Below are 27,355 nucleotides of genomic sequence, written 5' to 3'. Positions count from 1 at the left end.
ATTTAAAGGGGAAGTGGCCCTTTCCCGCGGCCAGCCTCCTCCTCCTCCTCCTCCTCCGTCGTCCCTGCCTGGCCCCGGCTCTCCTATGGCCTGGCCCGGGGCGCAGAGGGCGAGAGTCGCAGTCGGGGCCGGGGGGCCATGGCTGCTCCCTGGGCGTCCCGCTTCCTCTACGAGCTGCCCGCCGCCGTCATGTGCAAGTTCCACGAAGTCATGGACGCGCTGGGGAGAAGCGAGTGGGAGCGCTTCGGTGAGCGGGCGCGGAGGGGAGGGAGGGAGCCCCGCCCCGGCCTTCATGCGGACTAGGTGCCCGACGGCGGCGCTTCCCGGCCCCGGGCTTTAAATGATTTATAAAATATTTGAACCCCTTATCTTAAAATATTTTATTCATAATGTTAAAATAAAACATTCCATAATCTTTTTTTTTTCAATTTTTCGGGGAAAAACAAAGAAAGGCTTCAGGAAAAAAACACGGGGGAAACGGGTTTTTCCCGAATTTTCCCAGGTTTTTTCCCTGGACCTTCACATCTCTAGTAAGGGGTCCCAGGATGGAGAAGCCTTTGGCTAGAATGGCCACGAGCAAACACCAGAGTCTTTGCTTACATGAAGTGTGTACTGCCAAACTGTGTCATGCCTTCAGATTCGGCTGCCTGCACCTGCCATCCCACCTCTGCACCGACCCACCTCAAATAAAGTTTTGAAATAAAATTTCTGAAGGGCAGCCCATTGTGTTTGGATGGCTAAAGGAGAACCAAGTGAGGCAGACATGCCTACACTCAGTTAATGAAGTGCTCTTGTGCAGCACCTCCTGTGTTTTTAGTTGGGCTTGCCCAGGAGACTATCCCATGGGTCTCTCATGGGTCAGATTTGCCTGCTCCCTATGATGCCTTTAATAGCACACCAAATGTGCCATTTAAATCGGCTGCCTCAACTTGCTTTTTTTGTATTAAGGCTCTGTTTGCATTTTGGCTGTAAAAAGCAACACAGTGCTGTGGGTGGCCCCTTTATAGGCTACTGACTTACTGAGGCCCAAACTTGTGGGCAACAGCCTGGTTCACTGGGTTCATGCACTTCAAGTGGGTTGAAAAAAATCATAACACAGCTGATTTGGCATTATGTGGGAGAGCTGCTAATATTATTGATAATAATAATTGACAGCTTTCTTTTCATAACAGAACCAAATGTGACTTTTCACAGGTGCTTAAAAACAACGACCCTTTGAGGCCAGGCATATTCCCTGGCGCGTTTGCAGCCCTTTGGCATGTGGGCTGAAGCACCCCTTGAATGAACCAGGGTTTCCATGTGGTGACTGTCCAGGCCACTATCTTTATTTGCGGGAGTTAGAATCATATAATTGTAATGTTGGAAGGGAATGAAGACTCATCTCGTCCAACCCCCTGCAATGCAGGGCCGTCCCTAGGCCCGGGCTGAGTGGCGCAAGGCGCCTGGCCATCAGGGGCGCGGAAGGGGCAGCAAACACTGGTGTCTGCCTCCACGTGCCTCTGCTGTTGAGCGGCTTCAGGCAGCTCTCCGGAGGCGCACGGGGAGCGCTGGCCTGGGGCCGCCTGAACAGCTGAGAGGCGCAGCGCAGCGGCCCCAGGCTCGCGCTCCCCACGCGCCTCTGGAGCTTCGTGCGGGGAGCGGGAGCCTGGGGCCGCCTCCTCCGCGCCTCTCAGTTTTTGAGCGGCTTCAGGCCACTCTCCAGAGGCGCGCAGGGAGTGCGAGCCTGGGGCTGCCTCCTCCGCACCTCTCAGCTCCCCGCGCGCCCCTCCTGCCTGCCTCACTCACGGGGGGTGCCAGAGGGATCTTGGCACCAGGGCGCCAGATATGGTTAAGACGGCCCTGCTGCAATGCATCAACAGCTCACCCCAGCTTCCCTGTGGAAGTGCTGGTTCACACAACCGGTGTTTCTCCACAGGTTATCACATGGTTTTGACTGGGGGTGATGCTGAGATGATAACTGACTCAGAAGCCTCTTTGGTTTCTGTTTAAAAGCTTTGAACAATATAACCTTAAACATCTTGTAACTCAGCTAAGCTGTAGGGTAAAAATGTGATGAAAACTCTTTCTATTCCTTTTTTTATGATCCCCCCCCCAAAAAAATCTCTCTTGTTTCCAACTATAACCTCTCTCTGCCATGGAAACTTTAATACTGAAATAAGTCTACAATTGTCTGGGTGCTTTTGACCTTCAGTGCAGCCAGGGCTTTTTTTTTCCCAGCTGGAATGCTCTGGAACTCAGTTCCAGCACCTCTCAGTTGGGTTCTGGCACCATTTCCATTCTAAGAGAACCTCTTTTTCCGGAAAAATAGCACAGAGTGCAGCTGAAATAGTCACCACACACAAATGGGAGCTGAGATAAATGTGGCATAGCTTCCAGTTTCAGGCTGGACACTTCCTTACTGTTTGGACGCGTCCTGGGAATAAGAGTATTTTTTCTTACTGTTTGGAAAATTTGCTTGACAAAATGGTGGTGGCAACCAATGTAAATGTAGAAAGTGAGTGTGGGAGAGCAGAACCACATGTGAAATTGATTAGGCTGTTCTACCTGGCCTACTGTGATTGGGGTAGCCTTGGTCAAACATGATTACTTAGAACCCTTGGTCAGTCTGCCTGTGTTTCTTGGCTCCAGAAGAAGTGCTACTAAAGTACATGGAGGGAGAAGAGAAGACTGACCGAGCATATGCTTTTTGTAAGATATCCTAGCTCAGTGGTACAACATAGGCTTTGCACGCAAAGAAGTTCTAGGTTTAATCCATGCCTCTCTTTTTTAAGGAACAGGTAAATAGGTTGTGAGAGAGACCTCTGCATGAGCCCGATAGATTGCTGCTGAAAGTCAAACGATTCTGTGCCTCCTACAGTGGATGCTCGGGTTGCAAACGTGATCCGTGCGGGAGGTATTTTCGCAACCCGCAGCGTTCGCAACCCGCAGCGCCACATCTGCGCACACGCAGGTCACACTTTGACACTTCTGCACATGCGCAAAGTGCAATTTAGCGCTTCTGCACATGCTCAAGCGCCAAAACCTGGAAGTAACCCGTTCTGGTACTTCTGGGTTCGGCGCGGTGCACAACCCGAAAACTCACAACCTGAAGCATCTGTAACCCGAGGTGTGACTGTAGTCTCACCCTTTGCATAAAGCATCTTCCTGTGCTGTTGATACTTGGGGTGGGGAAAGAAAAGGCATTTCCCCTAAAGATAAACTGCTAAAGTTCATAAGGGAATTGGGGGTGGTCTTGAGGCTAATTTTTCAAAGCTCCTGAGAATGGATTTAGTCATGTTGCCTATTCTTAGCTTGAATCAAAAGGCAGTATCCAGGTACTGTATAAGAGTATAGGTTTGAGGAGCTGCTTATAACAGGGAAAGAAGATTGAGTGGATGCTAAATGCAGACAAATGTCGCTGTGCCTTGTTGAAATCTGAATAGAACCGAATTGTAATATAGCACATGGATTTAAATATAGCATAATGAGCTTGTTCTCATGTCAGAAAATCTTGGTATTGCCTCCTGACAACAGATTCAGCCATAACTAGTCTTTCTTGTACCTCAGCTTCCAGGATTGTACGAGATCAGGTGGAGCTGCGCCTGTATGAGAAGATGGATGGGCGGACGCAGCATCTTATGTGGGCCTGGATGAATCGCAATGCCTCTGTCGGTGATTTACTGCAGATCCTTGATGACTTGGAGCTTTATCTGCCACGTGATGTCATCACTTCATGTGAGCCCATCATGATCCCTCCCTGCCTTCCCTCTTCTAGTTCATTTTATTGGTTGGTTTATCTGGAGCAATTAAGCCATGAGAACAAGCAACACTTTTTCAGTCAGTTTACTATGAAGGAAGGGGGTGGAACATCCCCTCTTCTCCCCCCCTGCCCCCGCCCACTCCTGCTGTAGTGTCTGTTGCCCCAGCCCCAGAATCCTGCTGTTTACGATCTCAGGTCCTGGCCATTCTTGCTTATCAACCATGACACCTAGCAATTGCCCTACATGTTTAGAATTTAAAAAAAGGAATTGTTCTCACCCAGGTGCATTTGGATGGGCATTTAAAACTTTTAAAGGCTCAAATACTTGTCTAAAAAGGCTCGAAATTATATATCTTGTTTCTCCTGCTGCATTTGTTGCTCAAGTGTGTGTTACGACTTTACTGTATCCTGCTTAGAGACCTTTTTGTTGAAAAGTGGATTATAAAACTTTAAAAATTATTAATTGCTTTTTTAAAGAGGAACTGTATACAAAGCAACTTACAAAGTGCAACATAAAACTGGGCTAAAAACTTGAAATATTGCTCTTTCAAGTGCAAAGAGTAAAATGTGAAAATTCCCATTTTAAAATAAACAGGAAAACCCCAACAGTAAATAGTTGGTAAACCTTGTAAGAAATAATAGGGTTCCATCTACTGGTGAAAGGAGGTACATGGTATTTCCTATAGAACTTTTGGGGCAGAAGGGCATTTTGTAAGGTGGATGCTGGTGCTGTAAAAGGCCCAACTGGAGGCTTTTATAGATCTTGGTTCATCATCATACAGCTTTTGAATTGCTATATTTTTAAAAATGCAAAAAGATATAGAAAAGTAATGTAAATAAAAAACAAAAACCACTACCAGAAATATTAATAGAATATGGAGTCCTCTCTTAAAGGTCGTTCTTAGCCCTTACAACCCACAACAGGTAGTAACCCCTCCTGGCTCTCACCTGGGATCTTTCTCCTCCCAGCCTCTCGTCCTGGGAGACCAGCATTTCACTACTGTACCTCCCACCCAGGGTCCTCCATCAACCATCTACCACTGCCATGAGTAAACAATCCCTGGAGCTTAATCAAGACTCGTGAGTAGAGTATGCCAAATAAAAAAGAGAAGAAAACAAAGAAGAGACAGAGCTTTGGAAGTGCTACATTTTGAAAATCTGTCCTGCAACATCTTTGGGATATAGGGAACCAGTTGCCATTTGAAGCTGAGGGAGTGTGATTTGCCGGGGTCACCAGAATATCTGTACCTGGGCTAGGTTTAGTTTAGACTTCCAGGTCCAGCGTCCTAGCCAACAGTTAACATCTATGTCTTTAAACATCACTTTTGCCTTAGCCTTCACGTGGAAAAGTCTGGGAGGTTTTCTAAGTGATGACTGATGCCATTGACCAGGGGCATGTTGTCAATACTTGTCAAGATGTTCCTGCATGGATTGCTTGTGTGTTGATATTAATCCTGCCTGCTGCAGGACACTTTTTCTCTTCCCACTAGTGCACCGTGTGCTGGGACATGAGGAGGTAGACAGGACACTCAGGCTGAGAAATCAAAGGAAGGCAATGCAGTGACGCCTCCTGTTTTTGGAGGCTGTCTAATATCTTTTCTCACTTCTTCTTTTTCTAGGGCATCCACCCCCACAACCTGCAAAGCCCAGGGCATTGTCTTCTCATTTTCCATATGCCTCCCCTGAGCCACCACCTTCCCTACCTGAGCCCCCACGTGCTGCACCTGCCCCAGATCCTGGTAGCAACAGGGTCAGGGAATCAATTTGGGAGCCCCACAAACAAGCTTCCTCACCAGCACCAGGTAAAAACGCATGCCATGGCTAGGGGAAGCCTTTATTTATTGATGGTAGTAAAGGTGTATAATCTGCTTTTTTCAACCTTTTCAGACCCAGGTTCCACTTTTAACCCAAACATGCATTTCTTAATCTTTCACAATATATTTGCATGGTGGCAGTGCTTCTGTTACGACCCACCTTGGATCAGGCCATTGACCCACTGCAGCTTTTCAAAACCTTCTGTGTTTCTCACTCTTGCTTCCATGACCTTGAGCAAACATCATTGAGGGGGCTGAAAATAGGAGGAGGAACCATTTTTGTACCCCAGCTATAACAGCATTCATTCCCACTTCTTCCCCATGCAAACAGAGCCCTCCTGTCCTCCGCCCTCTCTGCCAGGCTCCCCTCCCAGCAGCCACCTTAACAGTGTCGGCCAGAGAAACCCACCTTTGCCTTCCACCCGCCTTGATGAACAGGTATGGACCTAATTCTGCTGCCTGATGGAACAGTTGGGCTCTGACTGTGTATGTGATGGTGGGGGTGGGGTGTGTGAAAATTAGATGTGCAGGAAAACAGAAGAAAAGCTGCTTGGTGACCAGGGTGGTGTAGAATGATGGAACTAAGTATCTAGTCCTTGAGAATCTCGGCCTTGAGCATTTGTCTACTGCTAATACTTCTGGTCCTCATTGTTTGTAACACTCATATTCTTTTACTAGGTATGTAAAAGCAGGTAGTGTCTGTCACAGTTATGGGGCTACCTGGGCTCCTTTGGAAAGTCAAGATACAAATTTAATAAATACCTGTTTCTTCCTCAGTCATATTTTTGTACCGCTTAGTTCCCCATTGTGTACCTGCCAACCCTCCTGCCATTTTTGAATGGTGGCTTTCCCCCCCTCCTTATTGTTTAAGCCTGCTGGTGGCCCTCTTCTGTTGTAGGGGCAAAGACGACACAACTCGAGGCAGGTTGAACTCAATGGGAAGGTGACCAAGAGCAGAGCTCGAGCGCTTCCTTTTATTGAAAGCTCAGGATGACAGTTAATCATTACAACGACAGTGTAGTCCCATACAAGGTGATGTTTCCTGTAACGTCACAACCGGTCACTCCCTAAGACATCCTCCATAGCCCACGTGTTGTTTTGCCATGCCCTCTGTCCATGCTCCAAGCACATGTCACTCTGTAAACACCCCCTCCTAGTTCCCATTGTGTTGCCCTCCTTGGCTTGACCCATCTGGTTTGTCCTGATTCATCCAGTTCCATCCAGATCCTCCTAGATCCTTCTAGCTCTGTTGTGACCTGTTGCCCTGCTGACCTGAGCCTCTGACCTGTCCTTCTTCACGTGTTTCCCATTCTGACATTAGCCGGTTTGCCGCGCTAATGCCCACACTCTCGAAGATCGGTGTGGCTTGCCAGCACCAGATCTCAGTCATTCCCACACATGCCAGCACAATTTCCTCGTGTAATCCCCACACTCTTCTGATCACCCTCATGTCTGTACTCTGCACCCTTCCCTTCTCTTTCTGCATCCTTTCAGCATTATCACTTCTGGGCTGATGTTGTATAATTGCTTCTCTCTAGCAACTCCCCGCCACCAACAAGACCTCAAGGAGCTGAAATCTGAAACGCTCCTTCCATGCAGTTAGTGGGAACTCAAGTGTATTGAGGAGCACATGTTGAGGTGGGATGTTGCTCTTTTCAAGCTCATTCTTCTGTCTTCCTAATTCCAGAGCCTTGACTCTCTGACCGCTACCTGCCCCTTTGAGTGGCAGCTGAAGGAGCTGCGCGAAGCCACAGGAGACTTCTCAGAGACCCTGAAAATTGGAGAAGGTGGCTTTGGCTGCGTCTACCAAGCCCGACTGCGCAACACTGTCTATGCTGTCAAACGGCTCAAAGAGGTATAACCAAAGTGTACTGGGCTGGGATCCTGACCATTTTACTTTGCATTCCCTTCCACCATCCTGGTAACCTCCTGGTGTTTTGAACTCCCATGACTCCTGCTCACTGCCCACATTGGATGGGGCAGTTGGACGTTGTAGCCCAACAGCACATGGAGGACACCAAGTTGGGAGGGGCTGCCTTCTGCAGCCTTCCTGCCTCTTTTCCATCTGGTCCATGAAAGAGTGAATCCATTAGCATTTGCTTTGCTCATATAAGGTCTCAGCTCAAATTCCCAGCATTTCTGACTGAAGGGCCTTCTAGCAGCTTGAGTCTTTTTGAGTGCGCTGGCAGCACTCTTTCATTCCAACCCCACATGCTTTGATTTCAGCCTCCCAGTGTGGCCTTGCCAGCTCTTCTGAAGGAAGGTGTGCTCCTAGTGGTGAAACTGATCATCTTTATCTATTCTCTTCCCCCCCCTTCCCCAATCTGACTGACAGGAAGCAGAATTGGATTGGACTGTAATAAAGAACAGCTTTGTCACAGAGGTGGAAAAGCTTTCCCGGTGAGACCTGAAAACTATGAATTGGAAGGTTATTGGGTGGCGTTTCAGGAGCAGGGATTGTGCATGAGACGTTTTGTTTTGTTTTGTTTTGTTTTGTTAACTGTGGTGGGATGTAAGGAGGAGCTTGAGCTGCTTCTCCTTAACGCTGCCTCTTGTGTATCCCAGGTTCCGCCACCCCAACATCGTAGAGTTTGCTGGTTACTGTGCTGAGCAGGGCCATTTCTGCCTTGTCTACGTCTTCCTACCTCAGGGCTCCTTGGAGGACCACCTGCATAGACAGGTACTCACCTGAACTTCTATTCTTCTTCTCAATACTTTTATCCAGGGGTTCTTCAGAAGGTGGCACCAAAGACTGTTTCATTTGCTGACCTGTTTCTGTTTTGATTTTTGTCTTTCAGAGTGGCCCCTGCCTCTCTTGGGCCCAGCGGCTGCATATAGCAGTGGGCACTGCCAGAGCCATTCAGTTCCTGCACAGCGATTCTCCTAGCCTTATTCATGGTGATGTCAAGAGGTGAGAGAGGAGGAGAGCTTGTCTCCCAGGCTGGGAACAGATGAAAGGGGGCATGATTTTAAACCCAACTGGAGGATTGTTGCTTTGTGCACGAGAAGGAAGAGTTCTGCTTTTCCCGTCTTCTGTTTGACTTGGGAAGGAGGGAATTGTTACAAGACGTGTGTTGGCACACAAGCTGCGATTCCACAAGGAAATTCATTGCAGAACTTTGCTTTCTAAAAACCCCATAGTTTTTATTTATTTTTTGAAAAGTGTGAGCCAAGTCTGCTGAAATGGAAGAAGCCAGAAGGGTCTGTGTATGAGATTTCCCAGTGGTGGGGTTTGGGTGCTCTGCTTCACTAGTTGTCCCTCTCCATGATTAACAAAGTCAGAATAAATTACTCAGAGTTAGACAAATTAGGCAACTTGCTAAATCTGTATAATTCAAGCAGGTTGCAGAATTTGGGTTGCCTGAGTACAGAATTCCAGTTTTCTTGTTTTTAGGATATAAAAGTGTATTCAAAACTCTGGACACATCCTTGCAAAGGATAGGTCTGTTATTGAATGGGAAAGGCGCTAAGTAGAAATTCTTCCATATAGGTAGTGTTGTTGTGTGCTGTGATGGGCCTTTAATAGTTTGCAACGGTGTCAGGCCTACAAGTAAACTTTACAAAATCAGAAGCCATGTGCTTCAACACCCCTCCTCACACCCAGAAAAAACTCACTAATATCACCAAGATTAAAAATCTGTCACACCAAGTTCAGATACCTAGGGGTACAAATAACCAAAAACCTCAACAAATTATACCTACACAACTACAAGCCCCTGTGGCAGCAAATAAACAAAGACCTAAAGAGACGGAACAATATGAATTTCACTCTCTCAGACAAAATGGTCATGATCAAAATGATCACCCTCCCAAAATTAACCTACCTATTCCAAACCCTCCCAATCTGGATTTCCCCAACCCAACTTCGCAGATGGCAGAGAAAACTACACTCTTTTATCTTCTCACATAAAAAAACAAGAATAAGCACCAAATACCTGCACCTCCCCACCTCACAAGGAGGATGGGGAATCCCCAACATAGAAACATATTACAGAGCTAACCAAATACGACATATAATCCCATATATACTGGAGGACAAGACAAAACAATGGATACACCTAGAGAGGGGCTCAATCGAAAGTATCTGCACCGCAGCATACCCATTCCTCCCAAACAAACTAAGGAAAATTCCCGCAACACTTAATAGGTACACACAAACCATGTTCAAACCATGGAAAACAGAAACAGGCAAACTATCCCCAACCCCAAACCCACTAACCCCCCTGGCTTACCACCCATTATTCCACCATGCAGCACAAAACCTCCAGACAAAAACCTGGCAAACCAAAGGCTTATATCGCCTAATAGACTTTTATAAAGATAACAAACCTCTGTCAACACAAGAAATACAGGATAAACTAGAAAACACCCAAATACCTTAGTTAACACAACACCAACTACATGCTCTCTTAAACAATCCAGCAGTTAAATCAGCAGCAACTAGGCCCCTGACAACCTTTGAAAACCTCCTCCTAATGACAAAGGGACACGGCAAAGGGATGGTATCTGCAATATATAAAATACTACTTCAAAATCCCACGAGTCCCCTAGACACAATCAAAAGACAATGGGAAGACAACATAGGCTACGAGATTAACTCCACTCAATGGACCAGAATGTGGTCTAAACCCCCCTTTAAATCCATATCAACAAAAAGGAAAGAACTCAGTCTGAAACTCACCTACAGGTGGTACCTAACACCAAGAAAACTAGCGCTCATATGCCCAGGAACCTCGCCAAAATGCTGGAGAGGATGCACCTCAACAGGCACATATTTCCACATGTGGTGGGAGTGCCCCAAAATCCAACTATTCTGGACAAAACCATAAGAGAAATATGTAAAATAACCAAGCAAATATTAGAAATAACCCCAGAACTGGCCTTGCTAAACATCTTCCAAGACAATAATGCCCACCTATACCACAAAGAACTCTTAACTCACCTACTCTCAGCAACCAGAAACACCATAACCAGACACTGGAGAGACCTGTCAGAAGTAAGCATGGACCAATGGTACCAAACAGTATGGGAAGGAAACAGCCTAACTAGAAAAATTAACCAATAAGCTGAAACTGACACGGGGGCAAATAGAAGAAGACGACTTCACCCCGGTATGGCTCCCCTTTATCACATACACAGCCCAACAAGACAATGACAAAAATCCACCAACAGCATACAAATCAGTATGGCTAACCTGACCCAAAAACACCCACCCACCCCACTCACACACGAAACAAAGACCACCTCAGCCAATCACAAATGAACAACCCTACCCTAGACCAACCCCAACCTCTCTCACCACTAACAGAACACAAGGGAACCTGCACAGAGAACCTGCACAAGCGATGCTGACAAAACCCCCCACATATATTAAGCAAAATAGAAACTTCATCACCTGACCCCACCCACCCTCCCCCCATCTACCTCTCTCCCCCTTTTCTTCCCAATGTCTCAACAATTGAAACTGATTTGTAAAAATGTTATGAGAGACATTGCACATATCTTTGTAAACCAAGAAAACCTTTAATAATAATAAAAGAGCAATCTTGCCAATGGTTAGCAGGATGCAGACAGTAGAAGCAGGTCAGGGTCATTTTGATGGGTAGAATAGCCAAGCTTCTGAAATCTGTAGCTTTAGTAATGCAAAACTATCTGCTCATCATCCACAAATCTTCATGCCTTCCCCGACACTCTGCGGTTTCCTGTCTTCAGCAAGCACAAGAGAGTTTGGAACTCTGCTGGTGTTTTTTTTTTTGAAACATACCTGCCCCATTAAAAAAATCAAAAAGCTACTGTGTTTTCCTGCATATAAGACTACTTTTAACCAAGGAAAATTTTCTAAAAAGTCGGGGGTCGTCTTATACGCCGGGTCATATTTCTTATACAGCGAGTATATCCCAAACTCTATATTTTAACTGGAAAAGTTGGGGGTCGGCTTATACGCCCAGTCGTCTTATACGCCGGAAAATACGGGTATATCTCTTAAAGTTCTATTTTGGTGTGTGTGTGTGTGTAAATCTTACAAATCTCCATTAAAAGCAAACTTGGGGCTATGATTCCAGAAAAAGCACAGAATGTAATATTGAGCACAGAATTCAGGTTCACAGAGGTCTCATATTATGTTTTTCATAAAGCAAGCTTCTGGTCCTTTTAGGATTGTAAATATGTGTGTGCAGTGCCTGGTGAAATCTCAGTAGCCAGAGGAGTTGCTGGATTAAAGCAGGCATAGGCAAACTCAGCCCTCCAGATGTTTTGGGACTACAACTCCCATCATCCCTAGCTAACAGGACCAGTTGTCAGGGATGATGGGAGTTGTAGTCCCAAAATATCTGGAGGGGCGAGTTTGCCTATGCCTGGATTAAAGTACTGTATTAAGTGGTCAGAGAGCAGGACTTTGGTGCTTTGTCTTACCCCATGCCTCTTCTGGATGAGTAACTGGAGCAGAATGGGCAATGCAAAATAGACTGAACTGGGATTGATTTCTTTTTTTTCTGGGCTCACAATGTGGATGACTGGAACAAAATTCATAGCAATAAGATGAAGAATGTGTGCTGTTCAAAATGTAATTGGTACACACAGAAGATTTTGATGAAGCTTATTTTGGAGAATGGAATGTGAGAGGCTGTGTATAGTGGCTGGTTGCAAACCCTTTATTTCTCCCTGCCACTTGCAGCTCTAACATCTTGTTGGATGCGGCACTCACCCCCCGACTGGCTGACTTTGGGTTGGCACGTTTTAGCCGCCGACCAAAGCAGGGAGGATTGAGCAGCTCTCTGGGCCGGACGCAGACTGTGCGGGGCACGCTGGCTTACCTGCCCCCTGAGTACATCCGGACGGGGATGCTTTCTACTGCTATTGATGTTTTCAGCTTTGGTGTGGTGAGTAACATGGGGAGAGGAGAGGAGGGGCTTAGCAAAGACTGCAGCATTCCGTCTTACTTTTAAATTGAGATTTTTATTATTTAAAAAACCTATATATCACTTTTCATTTATAAAGGGATTACTCTCAAAGCGCTCTCTCTCTGTGTGTGTGTGTGTGTGTGTGTGTGTGTGTGAGAGAGAGAGAGAGAGAGAGAGAGAGAGAGAGAATTGTAGAGTTGTGACCCCAAGGGTCATCTAGTCCAACCCCCTGAAGTGCAAGAGTGGATCTCTCTCTCTCTCTCTCTCTCTCTCTCTCTCTCTCTCTCTCTCTCTCTCTCTCTCACACACACACACACACACACACACAAACACACACAAACACACACGTATTTCATCTGGGCCTTCAGCTTCTTTGCCTTTTGAGCACCCATCCCAGGACTTCAGGAGTGTGGGGAGAATATGACAAGTTAGGGAAATTCCCTCTTTTGGGGTGTTGGAAAGAATATGCTTTGTTTGGAAAGCTGTTCTTTCCAAGAATTCAGCGCTAGGTGAAAATTCTGGCACTTTGAAGGCTACTTATCTTGCAGGAACACTTACAAGAACTAACTGTCATAGGATGTGTTGGAACTATGCCCTTGTTCACCTATCTAGTTCATTCAGAGGCAGAAAGTACAAAATAGGAATTGGCAGCTTGGGGAATGGGGGTGCCCCTTGACCACTTGATCATCCAACACACTGCAGCCCAGCAGGAGCGCACCCTTTGGGGAAGACTCCTTCCCTGCTATGCACTTTGTCTGTCCATGAACATTTTTCTTTAATTTGCAAATATCAGTTGGTATGTTTTAATAGTACCCCTTGACCTTTCTAAGGGTTACTATATTTACATATCGGACAAGGGAGTGTGTGTTGCTGGTTATAGTTTAGGCTCTTCTTCCAATGCAGCATATCCATTCAAGAGCCATGGTGGCCACTCCCAGGCTGAGCGAAGGCTGGAATGGACCCATCAAATTGATTGTAATATCAGACAGATGATGACCACAGACAAACTTCAAAGCTACATCAGCAAACTCTAGAAGGGACTTGGAATATTTGTGCGCTACATCAGGATATAACCAGGGAATGTAGACCATTTCTGATTCCTACTTCCCACCCTAAAACATCCAAGCACATGGAATTGGTTTGATAGGGACTGAAAGTCCAAGAACAAAGAACTGTCCTAATAAGACAAGTTCAATTTGCCCGTTCAGGTGAGGCTATTTCTCTTCTACAACAGCAACGGCGAGAATATAAAACATTGTTAAGGGAGGAAAAAAGGGTACATTATGAAAATAGTTGAAAATCTTTGGGTCTTGCTCCTATTGAGATGAACAAATCCAAATTTTCGAACCTAATTCAAGGAGGCTCTGTGGATAAACTTTTTGAGTCTTTACTCCCACCCCCATAACACCTGAAATGGGAGTTGCCCATTCTAGTGCCATCTTTGGAAGGAAAATGAATATAAACCCTCCACGACAGAGAACCCTTTAATTCTCCCTAACTGGCCACCTGTTTCTACCACAGAGATTGGGGAGTTGATTCTGACACTTTGGCTTGGGAAAGCACCAGGAGAAGATGTGATTCCTCCGGAGGATTTCTCTTTGGACGTAAATTGGTGCTGTCCAATTTTGGCAAAACTATTTACATGCATAAACACTGAGTGGCAGAATCTCTTCAGGGTGGTTGGCGTACCAGTATAGTCCTTCCCATTTTCAAGAAATAAGACCTTTCAGACCCTCACAACTATAGACCTATTAGACTGCTAGATGTGGCCTCCAAATTATAATCAGGTTATTTATTAAATAAAATGGGGGGGGGGAGAGTTCCAAGATGGCGACAGCTTGGCAAGCAGGCTCGGAGCTCCGCAGATAACAGGACTGTAATTAGCGCCAATTACTACCCAGGGAAGTAATTTTTCCTCTTTTTTTCCTTTTCTACTTTTAAACTTACCAACCTACTGAGATTCTATCAGCACCTTCTTATCTATGCTGTGAGAAATACCTTGGGCAAGTTCTGTGAAGCACCCTGGGCAGGCCGTCAGCTGTTAGTTATTAACCGCCAACTCCCTTTTATACTTTGTTCCTGGAACTCCTGGCAGGCACCACACAGAGAAGCTCTTAAACTGAAAGGAGCACTTTCTATTTTTCTTTTCTCTTCGGTTAAGGAAACCTCTCCCTGTCTAGTCCCCACCGTAATACTATGCCTCCTAGCAAACGCTACAGGGACCCAGAGGAGGCACTCCTTCCACCGGCTCCCAAACAATCTAAAATGGAGGACTTTTTTTAACAAATCTGCTTTTACAGTTCCAACGAAAAACCGGTTTTATCCCCTTAAAGATGATTGTGAACATGAGGAGAATACTCAAGGAGAGAGGATAGAACTGGATCCAACGATGGGGCAAGTTGACCCTGAGCCTCTAAGAGAGGAAGGAATAACAAGTAGGGAGAGCACTCAATTAACCCTAATTGCAAAAACGGTTGAGCCTATCTTCCAACAGATTAGAGGTATCGCCTCTCAAATAACCCAATTATCCAAAGAGGTCCACAGTTTATCAGATAATAACAAGCAGGCACTGGCGACAACAAGAGCAGACCCCTAAGCTCAACGTAGAACGCGCAGAGGCTCTTAAAACAAACTCTTCTATTTAATCTTCCAACCAAAAAAAGATCTGCATGACAATTTGTGGAAGGACAGATCAAACTCCTAACTGGAAATAAAAATCCAAGAATGGGTCAGTAATCAAGCCATCATTCATGACGAACAAGCAGGATTTAGGAAGGGTAGTTCAAGTTTATGTATTGCATAAGCTAATTTGCAAATTTATGAAAAGTCCATATAAGAACCAAGACCCTCTATGCAGCTTTTAAATCCTGCCCTCAATATCTGTGTGTCAAAGAATACTGCACCAATGCTTCATGGGGCTGAAATTTGATGAACTAGTGTCAAATCTGAACGAGAAGTCCTACAAAATAAATTTATGAGGCAGATATTGGGACTTCCTCCAGGGACTCTGTTGGTTCATCCTAGAGCTGAGTTGGGTCTCCCCTCAATAGCGGCCAGAATTGATCTGCTACTGGCATAGATTCGGCACCTTTGAGGACCATATTCTCACCAAGCTCAGCTGGTTGGAGCAGCTAAGGGCAGGAGGTTGGGTACAAAAGTGTCAAAACAAGGGTAGGGCTTAAAATCTCCAAGAGGGGAAATATTTATCCCTTAGTTCACGTGAACTTGGAAATTGGATATATGACCATGACGCTAAGCAAGCCAGAGCACCCACAATCGCTGCCTGTTATTTGGGACCCTCAAATTAAGGACAACCATTCAAGGCCTCACTACCTTGAGATGCTGACTTTCCCACAATTGCGCAGGGCCTTCGTTGAGCTTCGGTTTCAGCAGATGCCCTCAGCATCCTTGGAGGCGAGATACCTTGGAATGCCTCAGATGGCATGGAAATGCATTGATGGATGTAATCAGGTTGAGGATGTCTTGCACCATTTGTTGATTTGCCCATAATTTTTTAAATATTCTGTTCTTTATTGGTACTCTGATAGATCCCCCCAGGAAGTGATAGTTGAACTCCTAGCTGATAAATATCTACAAATTACACATCTGGTAACCAAATTTGCTCTGGCAGCTAAGAAGCTTTATTCCAGTTACATTAATGCATTGTAATTTTAAATTTTATGTTGCAAATTTTTATGCTGTAGCGTTTTATAGACTTGCGTTGTGTGGTTTTAGAGGAATGCCTTGCTTTTGCCCTCTGTCGTTCATTGTGAAGGCCTTGCTATACATGCAGCGACCATTTTGTGTGGGGGTTCCATTCCTGGCCCCCACATGCATCAGAGGAGTGCGCACAAGCTTGTTCCACTTCCATTCTGCCCTCTTCTGGGTGCAAAAGGACCCATGCGTCAGTGGTCGCGCTTCCATTGGACATGCACAAAATTGTCGCTGACTGTATACAATAAATTGAATTGCTTGACCATGTCTCAGTTGCCTGCTTATAATACTGAGGAGGGTGGCTGGGGGGGGGGCTTGAGGGGGTCAAGTCAGTGTGCAGAGTTGATGCTACTGGCCCTGCAGCCCACCCCATGTTGACAACTAGCTGCTGGCTTTCAATTTTAATACACAAATTGAGCATTGGAAGTGAGCCCAAGGGATGCGATCCTCAGATTACCTGATCATGTCTGGTTGGCTCAGCTAGAATGTGGGAAATGAAAGGAAACCACCCCCACCCCCATTTCTTTTTCCCTTCCTTGCTATGCATTCCAGTTTATTTTAAGTGCAGCTTTTCCTACCAGGTCCTGTTGGAAATCTTGACAGGGAGACGATCTATGGAGCTGGATTCACGAGGACATAGCAAGTACTTGGTGAGAAGTTATTCTGTTCTCCCCCCACCGCACTGCCCTGCTGCTCATTTATTAATGTGCAGTTTGTTTTCTTTCTGACACCAGTCAGTGATGATGCTGCGCCATCCTTGCTGGCTTTCCCACCTCCTCTTTTTCCAATGGATTATCCCTCTCTCTGCCTTCAGAAAGATCTTCTGAATGAGGAGGAAGAGGAGCAGGAAGCCCAGCTGTCCTCTGCCACAACTTCTTCCAGCCTGCCCCAAGTTGCTCAGCTTGGCACTCATCTATACCAGAAGCACGCAGACCCGCGGGCCGGGCCCTGTCCAGAGCCACTGGGCACAGCACTAGGCAGCCTGGCTGGCCGGTGCCTCCACCAAAGGGCCAAGCACCGCCCCCCAATGACGGAGGTAGGTGGCATGAAGGAGGGAGCTGGAGCATTTTGGCCAAGGATGGGGAACCTATGGCCCTCTGGTTGTTGCTGGACTACAAATCCCAGGAATGATAGACGTCGTCCACCAACAACTGGAGAGCCAAATGTTTCCCAGCCCTGATATAGGCATTTTCTCTGGGAGCTCTAGTAACTAATGCTGGGTTTGGCTTGGACAAATCCCTGCCTTGGACCCATCTGTGAAACCGGAAAAAGATGTGGGACACCAGGGTAAATCTGTGATTCTGGTTTTGTGTGTGTTTGTGTTTAACTTCCAAGATCATTCCCCATTCAGGCCCATTCCCCATTCACATTACTCTCTTGCATACTATTTGCTATTCTTTCTCTGTAGTGTTTTGTTTTATATAAACGCACACACAGATGACACAACATTTACATACTGTTGGTCCACTGCTTCCTTTTTTTTCTAAACCCCTTCCCTCCAACAGCACACAACTCCATCTTTTCATACACCTTTTGTGCTCTTTTTTAAAACCTTCTTAGCAGTTGGGATGTTTTTAAACAGTCCATAACAGAGGAGCCATTCATAGAAAGGACTTAGTCAATCAGTTGGAGCCAGATCTCTTACAGCCAAGAGCTATATAAGCATCAAAGAGTGCAGCCTGCAGTTACACATTTTTCTCTCTCTTATGGTGAGCAATTTGCAGAACCACTCTGTGTCTGCAAGTTTTTAATGTGACACTTCATCTGCCGATTTTGGACCACAATAAATGTCCTAAAACATGGATATGCAAAGCTTGCTTTGACATTAAAAATAGGTCCTCAATAATAGCTATGTTTCATGTTTGCTGTGAGGAAAACGGACACTGGTGGTGTTCGTCCTCTTACCAAAGCCATTTGGGCAAGCAAGGGTGTATATGTATTATTTGTAATCCCACTCTCAAAAATCAAAGCCTGGGCATTGTTCTTACTTGTTGGGAGTCCCTCTCTGTGCCAACTACTGGTGAGGTTGGAGCTGAGCCAGTGAAGAGCTGTGGGTTATAAAATACTTTCCAGTCCTGGCTGAATTTTAGTCTGTGAATTTCTGTGGGCAGGGCCATAACATTTTAAATAGGTGGGGAACCATGAGCATTAATGGTGGGGGAGGAGACACATACTCCTTCCACAGGGCAAGGCTAGGGAACCTGTTGCCTTCTGGAGGTTAGTGGATTCCCTTCTCCTCAGACCCAGCTTGCCTGGTCAGTGGTGGGGGTGCCACAGAGGAGCTTCAGCCCCAGGAAGCCGTTCTGGGCAAGTCCTTCTGTCCATCAGTCCTGACTGGTCTACACATCCACTGTAATGGGTGTGCAGGTGGAAGCCAGTGGTCTAGGAACAGCGAATAAGTGTGTGGGGCTCCGGCTTCACCTGCGTTTTCTTTTATACTCACAGCTGTTGGTTCTATACTGGTACTGTGGTTTCTGCAGACTCTAGGCCAGTTATGTTGCATGCTTACCTATAGGGTGGCTGTGTAAAGAACAGCACATTCACTGTTTCCCAGCTTGATGCTCTCCAGATGCGGTTGCACTCCAGTTCCCAACATCGCTGATCATTGCTCATGCTGGCTGGGGCTGAAGGGAGCTGGAGTCTAAAACCATTTGGAGGTTCCTGGCTGGGGAAGGCTGCACTGTATATCCTGCCTTCTGTCCTTTGGGCATTATCAGTGCCCTGAGTGTTAAGGCCAACAGTGGGGTAGGAACAAATAGATCCAAGGAAAGAATGTGACTTTCTGGCTGAAAGGGAGTTTCCCCCAACTTTTTTTTTTTACCTTGCTGGGTATTCTGGGAAATTACTGTGCTTTCTTATTTGAGCCCCCCCCCCCCGCCAACAATAGCCAATACTTACTCCTCCTCCTGTCTTTAAGGTCTACCGAGAGCTAGAGCGGCTCCAGCTACTGTTGTGCAAAGAGTCTTCCCCCACTTTGCAACCCCTAAAACAGCTGCACACTCCGCAAGAGGATTCGTACACCTCTCGGCCTCTCAACCAGCCTGAGGAGAGTGATGAAAGCCTGGAGAGCAGCCTGAGGCTGCTGAGCTACAGAAGTTTGCCCAGAGGGAATATCTCCGTAGGCCAACTAGGTAAGGCACTGCAGGCCACCTCAGTCCCTCCCCCACTCTTTAGGAAGGTTTGGCCAGCGGACTGGAGACGTATGGGCAAATAATAAGCATTTTTCAAGCATTGTACTTAATTGAACCAAATATTAAGTAACTGTTACAGAACAGTGACATTCCAATTCTAAATTTTATACGTTTTTAGCAGTTCTTATTTTTATCTGTAAGCTGCTCCGTGATAAATGACATCAGCTCATAACCTTGTGCAAACTGAACAGTTCTTCTTTACCATTTTATTTTGAGCCCTGGGGTGTGTCGCAAGAGTTACAAATTGGCCTAAAAGGGAAATGGGATGAATAAAGCACACACAACAATGCTAAGACAAAAGTTATATTTAAATGGGGTTGTGACCCTAGTACAGGATAGGGGACACTTGATTCTAAAGCAGGTGTGCAGATAAGTGTATTTACACCTAGTTCTGCAAGACTGGAAGGCCCTTCCTCCTTTTTCTTTCTTTCTTTCTTTGTTGGTTTTTTTGCTTTCAGATGAAGAAATCATAAAATTAAACAGATGGGCACTACCTGCAAAAGTGCATTCTTGACTTGATAGAATGTTTGAGGGAACCTGTTTTGCATGCAGGAGGTCCCAGGTGCAATCTTTTAGCATCTCCAGGTAGGCCTGACAGGGGCTCCTATTTGAAACCTTGGAGAGCCTTTTCCCAGCAATGAAGATGTGATAAAAAGCAGATTCTAATGTAGTCACAGGAGTACCCGATAGAGGACTCCATACAGAGGACCTGTTACTTGCTTGCTCTTCCTCTTGCTTCAAGGACAGCCAAAGAAACATTTTATTATTATTATTATTATTATTATTATTAGCCTCTCTTGCAAGCCTAAGCTCATTCTGAGCTTTAGCCCATCTGACCTTCTCCCTGCTGTTCGCTGCTTTTGTATACTTCTCCTTTGTGATTTCCTCTTTCTTCCATTTCTTGTACAGGCCCTGCTTAACTCTCAGCTCATTCCCTTATGCAGCCACACTGGTTTCTATAGATGCCTCCCACTTTTCTTTCTTGTTGGAACTGTCTGCATTTGGGCCTTCGATATTTCACCTTTAAGGAACTGCCATCCATCATGGACTCCCTTCTCTTTACTTGAGTTAAAAAGCAGCAGTAAAACCATAGGCATCTTTTAAAAAATCCTGGGAAAATAACTCTCTTTTCAATTGGCATTGGTCAGCACCAGCTAAACAAGTAAGGGAGACCCATAAATGTGGTAACACTACTTAGAAGACCTTTGCCTTGGCGAGAACTGCCTCCCATCTGTAGGTAGAGGCACCCAGAGTTGGGCCAGTTGTCACTCAGCGCTTGGCTCCTTTCTCTCTGCAGGCGACTCTGCCCCTCAGATCGTCATCAACCCAGCAAGGAGGCGTATGATGGAACGGCTGGCACTCTACCGCGACGGGGAGCTTAGCAGCCTGGATGTGCTTGCTTCTACGGCGTCAGGGGAAGGTAACCTTCCCGCTGCTGCTTCTGCGGGTGGAGGGTGGCACTAGTCAGTCTCCCCAATGACCCTGTTGGGTTAGGTAGAGACTTGTTCAAAAAGGCAGATCAATTCATCATCACCCCTCAATCTCATCCCACCCACCAGGACTCTGTGTGCATATTTTTGCACCTCCCTCTCGTCCTCCATTATGGAATGAAAAGCCTCAAGCAGGTGTTGAGCTCTCTTCGTTGAACATGCGTGTGGTGCAAGGGCACTCTTGCCTGAGCCTTGTGCACTGGATGCCATGTAGGGACATGTGTGTAGAGAATCTGAAACACACAGGATTGAATCCAGACATAATCCTACATAGAAGAGACCCATTGAAATCCTGCCCTCATGAGAGTAGCGATTACAAAACCCACCTTGTTCAAAGTCTGCTGTTTGTATCCAGGATGGCTTGCAGCCCCTTTCTCAAGGCCTCCAGTCATATCTGCCTCCCCTTAGTTGCTTCTGCTCTTCATTCTCTCTTTTCTTCTCCCCCCCCCCCGTCCCCACCTGCAGCTAAACTATGCCTTGTCAAAAATGCCAACCTTTAAAATCTCAGATACCTCAAACCAATCTCTCAAACTGATTATAATATGCCAAGCAGTATTTTTTTTTTTTACTATTGACATATTTTTTCTGTGTAGAATTTAGGTTCCCCACAGATGTTAGGATAGGTGAGTAACAAGGCTAGAAGGCTAATATAATATAGCCAACTACACTTGAGAGTGGAGTGGAGCAAATCACAAGAGGGCTTCAGGGTGAAATTGCATTTTTCTGAGGGTGGAGGGGTGAGCAGCCGAAATGGCGCCAAAAAATAAAATCTTCTGGCTCAAGTACCCTCAGGCTGTACCATTGACTTCCCTTTTCTCACAGAAACAGATCAGGAACTGCATCCTTCTTTGATAGAGGGGGGGCGCGCACACACACACACCTCTTCCCAGACTGTAGTTTTGGGTCACACAAAGCCTATGTTTCATGTGCTCTCAGACTTTGCCATGCCTTCCTGTTGTGGACCAATAAGTTTCTTTTTTTATTTTAAAAGGGTTGGGGTCTGCATCTCAGCCTGCATTTCAGATGAAGATGAGGAGAGTTAACAATGTGGCCAAGGAGGGCAGGAAGGGGGTGTCTGCCACCCACCAAATCTCCTCCTCCACTACCTGGTGCTGGGAAGCGTATTGCGTAGAGAGATTCTATACAGTTTAGTCATTGTAACTAATGGTTGCTAAAATACTGTTCCTTCATAAAATTGTTTATTCCCCCTTTAAAAGCCATTACATCTTGTGGCAGAGATTTCTATAAAACATGTATCATGTGGAAAAGTACCTTTTTGATCATTGGTATCTCTAGCCTAGGGCTGTTTGCTATGTCTGGCAGTGTTCCTGCCCTTCTCCCTCAGATCCTGTAATTCAGAGATTCTGCCAGGGGGTCCTGTGGCTCTTCAGCTGTTGCTGGACTATAAGTTTCATCATCCCTGGCCACTGGCACTGCTTGCTGGGACTGATGGGAGTTGTAGTCAACAACATACACTTATTTCAGTGTTTCTCAACCAGTGTGCCTCCAGATGTTTTGGGACTACAACTCCCATCATCCCTAGCTAGCAAGACCAGTGGTCAGGAATGATGGGAGTTGTAGTCCCAAAACATCTGGAGGCACACACTGGTTGAGAAACACTGACTTATTTTATCTGTAAGCTGCCTTGAATCCCTGTCAGTGAAAAAGGCAGGGCATGCAGATAGATAGATAGATAGATAGATAGATAGATAGATAGATAGATAGATAGATAGATAAATATAGTGGGGTGGTGAACTGGAGATACTGAAGATTGAATGTGAGAATTAATACATGCAAAGCAATATTACTCTACCACAGAATGGGGGGCCCCATTTTTTTCTAAGGGTGTGGGCTCTTTTAGCTCTCATAGCATGAGGTCTGAGAAATCAGCCCAGAACCCATTGGCACTTATAGCAAGAATCATACATGTAAGGCAATTCCATGGAGCGTGGCCAAGGCCAGGCAAATTCCTCCCATCGCATTATGATTTCTGTGTTCTAGCTTTAGAGGGTAGGTGCTAAACGCACTGTGCTAAAAGTGACCCTGAGGGATCATGTACTGTAAAGGATCTCTAATGAATTCTCTTCCCTCCTCCAGGTCACCTTGCAGAACCCCCTCGTGAGCCCGAAGAGAGTGATGAATTTGAGTGATGAATTTGAGTGACATGGAAGGATTAAAGTTCTCACAGCGCTGATGGCACTTTGCATTTTACAGGGTCCCACCATCCCCTTGGGAGCGGCACGTTCTTTAGCTGGTACCACCAATCCTGTGGCACTCAGGGGTTCCTGGTGGAATCTGGCATCAAGTTAACAACATAGCTCAAGCGAGGGGGTGGGGGTGGCAGGGGCAATGGAGTCTATTTGAATCGGAGATTAAAGTTGCAACCCAAAACTGGAAGGGCAGTAAGAGGAGTGGATTGTGTAGATTTTTGCCCCATGACCCTCCCTGCAAGCGTCTCCGCACTACGTACTCCTTTTTCTTGAAGACAGTAAATAAAACATTTTATATATTTGTAACCTGTCTGTATCCTTTTGGCTTACAAATTGTACATGGTACTGACAGAGATCTGTTTTTTTGTTTTGCTAGATTCATGTGGTATTTAAGCTGAACAGCCAGCCTCTTAGGATATGGCAGTTTGTGACAATGGAGAAGGAGAAGAACCATTTTATTTTCAGTGTTTCCAGTATGCAGTGAATTCTGCCTGCCTTCCTCTTCCTACTTTTCCAGGATGAGAAGATGAGACAGTTGCAAAGGAAGAAGATGGAAGCCAAAATCCCAAATAGGATGATGCAGACAGCTGCTACTTCTCCCTCCCTGACCCCTTTAATACATTGGGTGTTTGAGTCTATGAGATTAAAACTAACCAGCTTTCCTTAAAACCAAGGTTTAAAGTAGGCTCACACAGCATGGTTTTGAGCAGGGGTTGGCAGCCTAAGGCCCATGGGTCACAAGCAGCCCGCGGGGGTCATTTAACCGACCCACAAGCCGCCCCCGAACCAAGCCGCCTGCTTGGCAAGTCCCTGCGCACTGCGCTAAACCGGTGCAGCGCAGCACAGGGATTCGCTTCCGCAGCACCGGAAATCTTGTCTGCGCAGATGCCGGAAATTGCGGGCGCAGGATCACAGAGGGATCTCCCCTGGGGTGAACTGGCCCAGGCAAGGTAAACCTTGCCAACCCCTGGTTTTGAGGTTGCCTGGTATATGTGCTAAATCTTATAAGTGTTAAATGCTTTACTGTGGCTGGCACTAAGGAGGGAGTAGTTGTGCTGGAGGGGGGAATTAGAACAAAACTATTCAAAACTAAAATTCCATAGGAAAATGGAAGATGAAAAATCTCTCAGTTCACACTGGCAGGAGTCTTTCCCAGCCAAGAATTGAACTTGGGAGTTTATGCATGCAGAGTATGTATTTTACCACTAAGGTAAATGTAAAGGACCCCTGGACAGTTAAGTCCAGTCAAAGGCGACTATGGGGTTGTGGCACTCTCTCGCTTTCAGGCCGTATTTGTGCACAGACAGCTTTCAGAGTCATGTGGCTGTTATAAACCACTGAGCTTCTTGGGCTTGCCAATTGGAAGGTTGGTGGTTCGAATCCCCGCAACAGAGTGAGCTCCCGTTGCTCTGTCCCAGCTCCTGCCAACCTAGCAGTTCGAAAGCATGCCAATGCAAGTAGATAAATAGGTACCGCTGTGGCAGGAAGGTAAACGGCGTTTCCGTGCGCTCTCGTTTCCGTCACGGTGTTCCGTTGCACCAGAAGTGGTTTAGTCCTGCTGGCCACATGACCTGAAAAGCTGTCTGTGGACAAACGCCAGCTCCCTCGGCCTGAAAGCGAGATGAGCACTGCAACCCCATAGTCACCTTTGACTGGACTTCACTGTCTAGGGTTCCCTTACCTTTTACCTACCACTAAGCTATGTTTTTATTGGGTCAGCTGCAAAAATTGTAAGGGTAGATTAGACTATATCTTAGCTATGACACTGCTAATTTTTTAAAGGAGCACTTACCTCTCTATTATTAGTTGATTAATTGGATTTCTTACCTGTCCTTCAGCATAAGGTCCCAAGCATAGAAACAGTATTAAAGCCAGTCAAGATTTACAATCAGACAAATAGGATGGGTCCTTAAAGTGTGTCAAATCAAGAATAAAGAGGTGTCTGTGGGTGCTGCAGGTGGCCACAGTCGTGATTAAGAGTTGCTTGTGTTTTCCCTGGTCTCTGCATGCAACGCTGGCATTGGAGCCGTGAGGTGTGGCACCAGCAAGCTGCTTAACTGAATCTGCATGGTGGGCTAGCATGCTGAAACATTTTGCTGCCTGAATCAGAAAAGCCAAAGGGCAGCTGCTTCATTCTAGAATGGCACAGGACACACTGGAGGCCCTCATGTCTAATGATTTTATTTATTCCATTTGATTTTTCTGTATAGTCTGATATATGAAGCATCAGTTGCGGGCTATAGTGGGAATTCATGGGGTGGCTCCCGTGCCATCCTGATTTGTTAGTGGCAGGGGAGCCCAGATACTGGTGAACTGCTTTATATGGGAGTTCCTGAACAGTTTGAATCTAATCACTTCACATAAAATCTAACTCTTGCAGTCATACGCTATCTGCTGCTTAGACTTTGGGGGGGGGGCGTGATACAAGTGACATGATTAGAGGATGAATCCAGACAAGTTTGAGGTAATTTATTTTGACTTGGGAGAGGACAAGGACAGGAAAACCAGGATCTTGGTGGTGTCTCACAGCAATAAAGTCTCTGTGCCCTGGCTGTTCAGCCATGGCCTTACAAATAGGGTTGTCAAAAATGTGTTTGTGGCTGATCTTAAAAGTTACTGTGGAACAACAGGTGAAAGGTGGTCTCTGGTATACAGAGCCCTAAACTTACTGTGAATAGGATAATGGGGAATGTCAATTCTGCATAAGAGCCTGCTGGATCAGGCCAAGGAGCCATCCTGTCTAGCCTCCTGTTCTCCCAGTGGCCAACCAGATGCCTGTGGGAAACCAGCAAGCAGAACGTGAGCACAAGAGCATCTCTCCCCTCCTGTGGTATTAGGGAGCATTGCTGCCTCCAGCTGGGGAGGCAGAGAGAAGCAGAGCCATCCTGGCTTGTAGTCACAGAGAGCCCTCTCCTCCTCCATGAATTTGTCTAAACCTCTTTTAAAGCAATCTAAGTCAATGGACAGATCGTGAAGCTGAGGCTCCAATACTTTGGCCACCTCATGAGAAGAGAAGAATCCTTGGAAAAGACCCTGATGTTGGGAAAGATTGAGGGCACTAGGAGAAGGGGACGTCAGAGGACAAGATGGTTGGACAGTGTTCTCGAAGCTACGAACATGAGTTTGACCAAACTGCGGGAGGCAGTGCAAGACAGGAGTGCCTGGCGTGCTATGGTCCATGGGGTCACGAAGAGTCAGACACGACTAAACGACTAAACAACAACAAGTCAATGGCCATCGCTGCCTCTTGGGGGAGCAAGTTCCATAGTCTGACTACACTCTGTACGAAGTACTGTACTTTTAAAAAATCTGCCTTGAGTCTTCCAACATTCAACTTCACTGAATGTTCCCAATGAGCTGTAATGTTATGAAGAGGGGGAAACCTCTCTCTATCCCCTTTCTCCCTCCATGCATAATTTTATAAACTTTGATCATGTCTCCTCTTACTCACCTTTTCTCTAAACTGAAAAGTTCCAAATGCAGCAATCTTCATTCCAATGATCATTTGGGTGATCATTTTTTGAAGCTTTCCCAAATACTACTGCACGTGGCAGTAATGAAAAGGTCAAATGCTAAGGTTGGGATTATTGGAAACAGGATTGGAAATAAAATAATAAAAGGTAGCCGTAAAAGAGTATTCAGTAATAATACAGGCCCAGAGTTACAGAGGTGTGAATGGCAATTGCTATATCTCATCCCAAGGGATCCTTAGAGGTGAGAAGATGACTAGGTACCCATACTGTAGTTGATATGGAACAACCATTATAGCACTGGCTTGGTACTATTCTCAAAGCTCAAAAGTGCTGCTTTGGATTTACAGGGCTGGGACCCACCTTTCTATGGAGATTGGGAGTACAAAGATGAAGATTGTTGGGGGAGATAACAGATCCTAGCAGCACTTGGTAAGAAAGAAAAAGAAAAGCCTTTCACTAAATAAACTCCAGAGCAGGAATACTCTGGAAACAGGAAAAGGAACAATATGTCCTCATAAAACAGAGTGGTCTAAAGGGGGGGGGATGACTTTTTCTGTTGAGGAATGCATTTTCTGGGAGATTATACCTTGAAAGCCATATGCCAACACTGAACTAAAGCCACACACACACACACACACACACACAGATTGCCACCCGTATTGTTAATGGAGAATCTCAAGTGAGAGAAAAATAATGTGGAGTAGTGATCTTTTAATCCCCCCTCCCTCGTTCACCTGTGTGAAAGCAGGCTGAGGGTGGCACAAAATTAGGCCAAGGGTTAAATTCTGGTGCCTGGCAGCCCTTTGAGATCATAACCTCCCTGAT

At 45.9% G+C, this 27,355-nt stretch overlaps 1 protein-coding gene across 2 annotated transcripts; it reads left to right on the top strand.

The window, feature by feature from the left end:
• On the top strand, positions 1-23,363 carry IRAK1 (interleukin 1 receptor associated kinase 1). Of its 2 annotated transcripts, XM_035140710.2 has the most exons (14): positions 1-247; positions 3,547-3,714; positions 5,359-5,541; positions 5,885-5,991; positions 7,241-7,408; positions 7,889-7,953; positions 8,119-8,233; positions 8,352-8,464; positions 12,227-12,431; positions 16,748-16,816; positions 16,981-17,202; positions 19,084-19,297; positions 20,655-20,777; positions 22,945-23,363. In XM_035140710.2, exons 1-14 carry the CDS (start codon positions 139-141, stop codon positions 22,995-22,997), a joined length of 1,914 nt encoding a protein of 637 aa, XP_034996601.1. In that variant the 5' UTR covers positions 1-138; the 3' UTR covers positions 22,998-23,363. The 2 variants fall into 2 exon arrangements, with proteins under 2 accessions (XP_034996601.1, XP_034996602.1); XM_035140711.2 differs by lacking the exon at positions 20,655-20,777.
• The last annotated feature ends 3,992 nt before the right edge of the window (positions 23,364-27,355 follow it).

The sequence above is a fragment of the Zootoca vivipara genome, chromosome 16 (assembly GCF_963506605.1).
Source record: "Zootoca vivipara chromosome 16, rZooViv1.1, whole genome shotgun sequence".
Lineage (NCBI taxonomy): Eukaryota > Metazoa > Chordata > Lepidosauria > Squamata > Lacertidae > Zootoca > Zootoca vivipara.
This window is presented reverse-complemented; position numbering and strand designations above follow the sequence as displayed.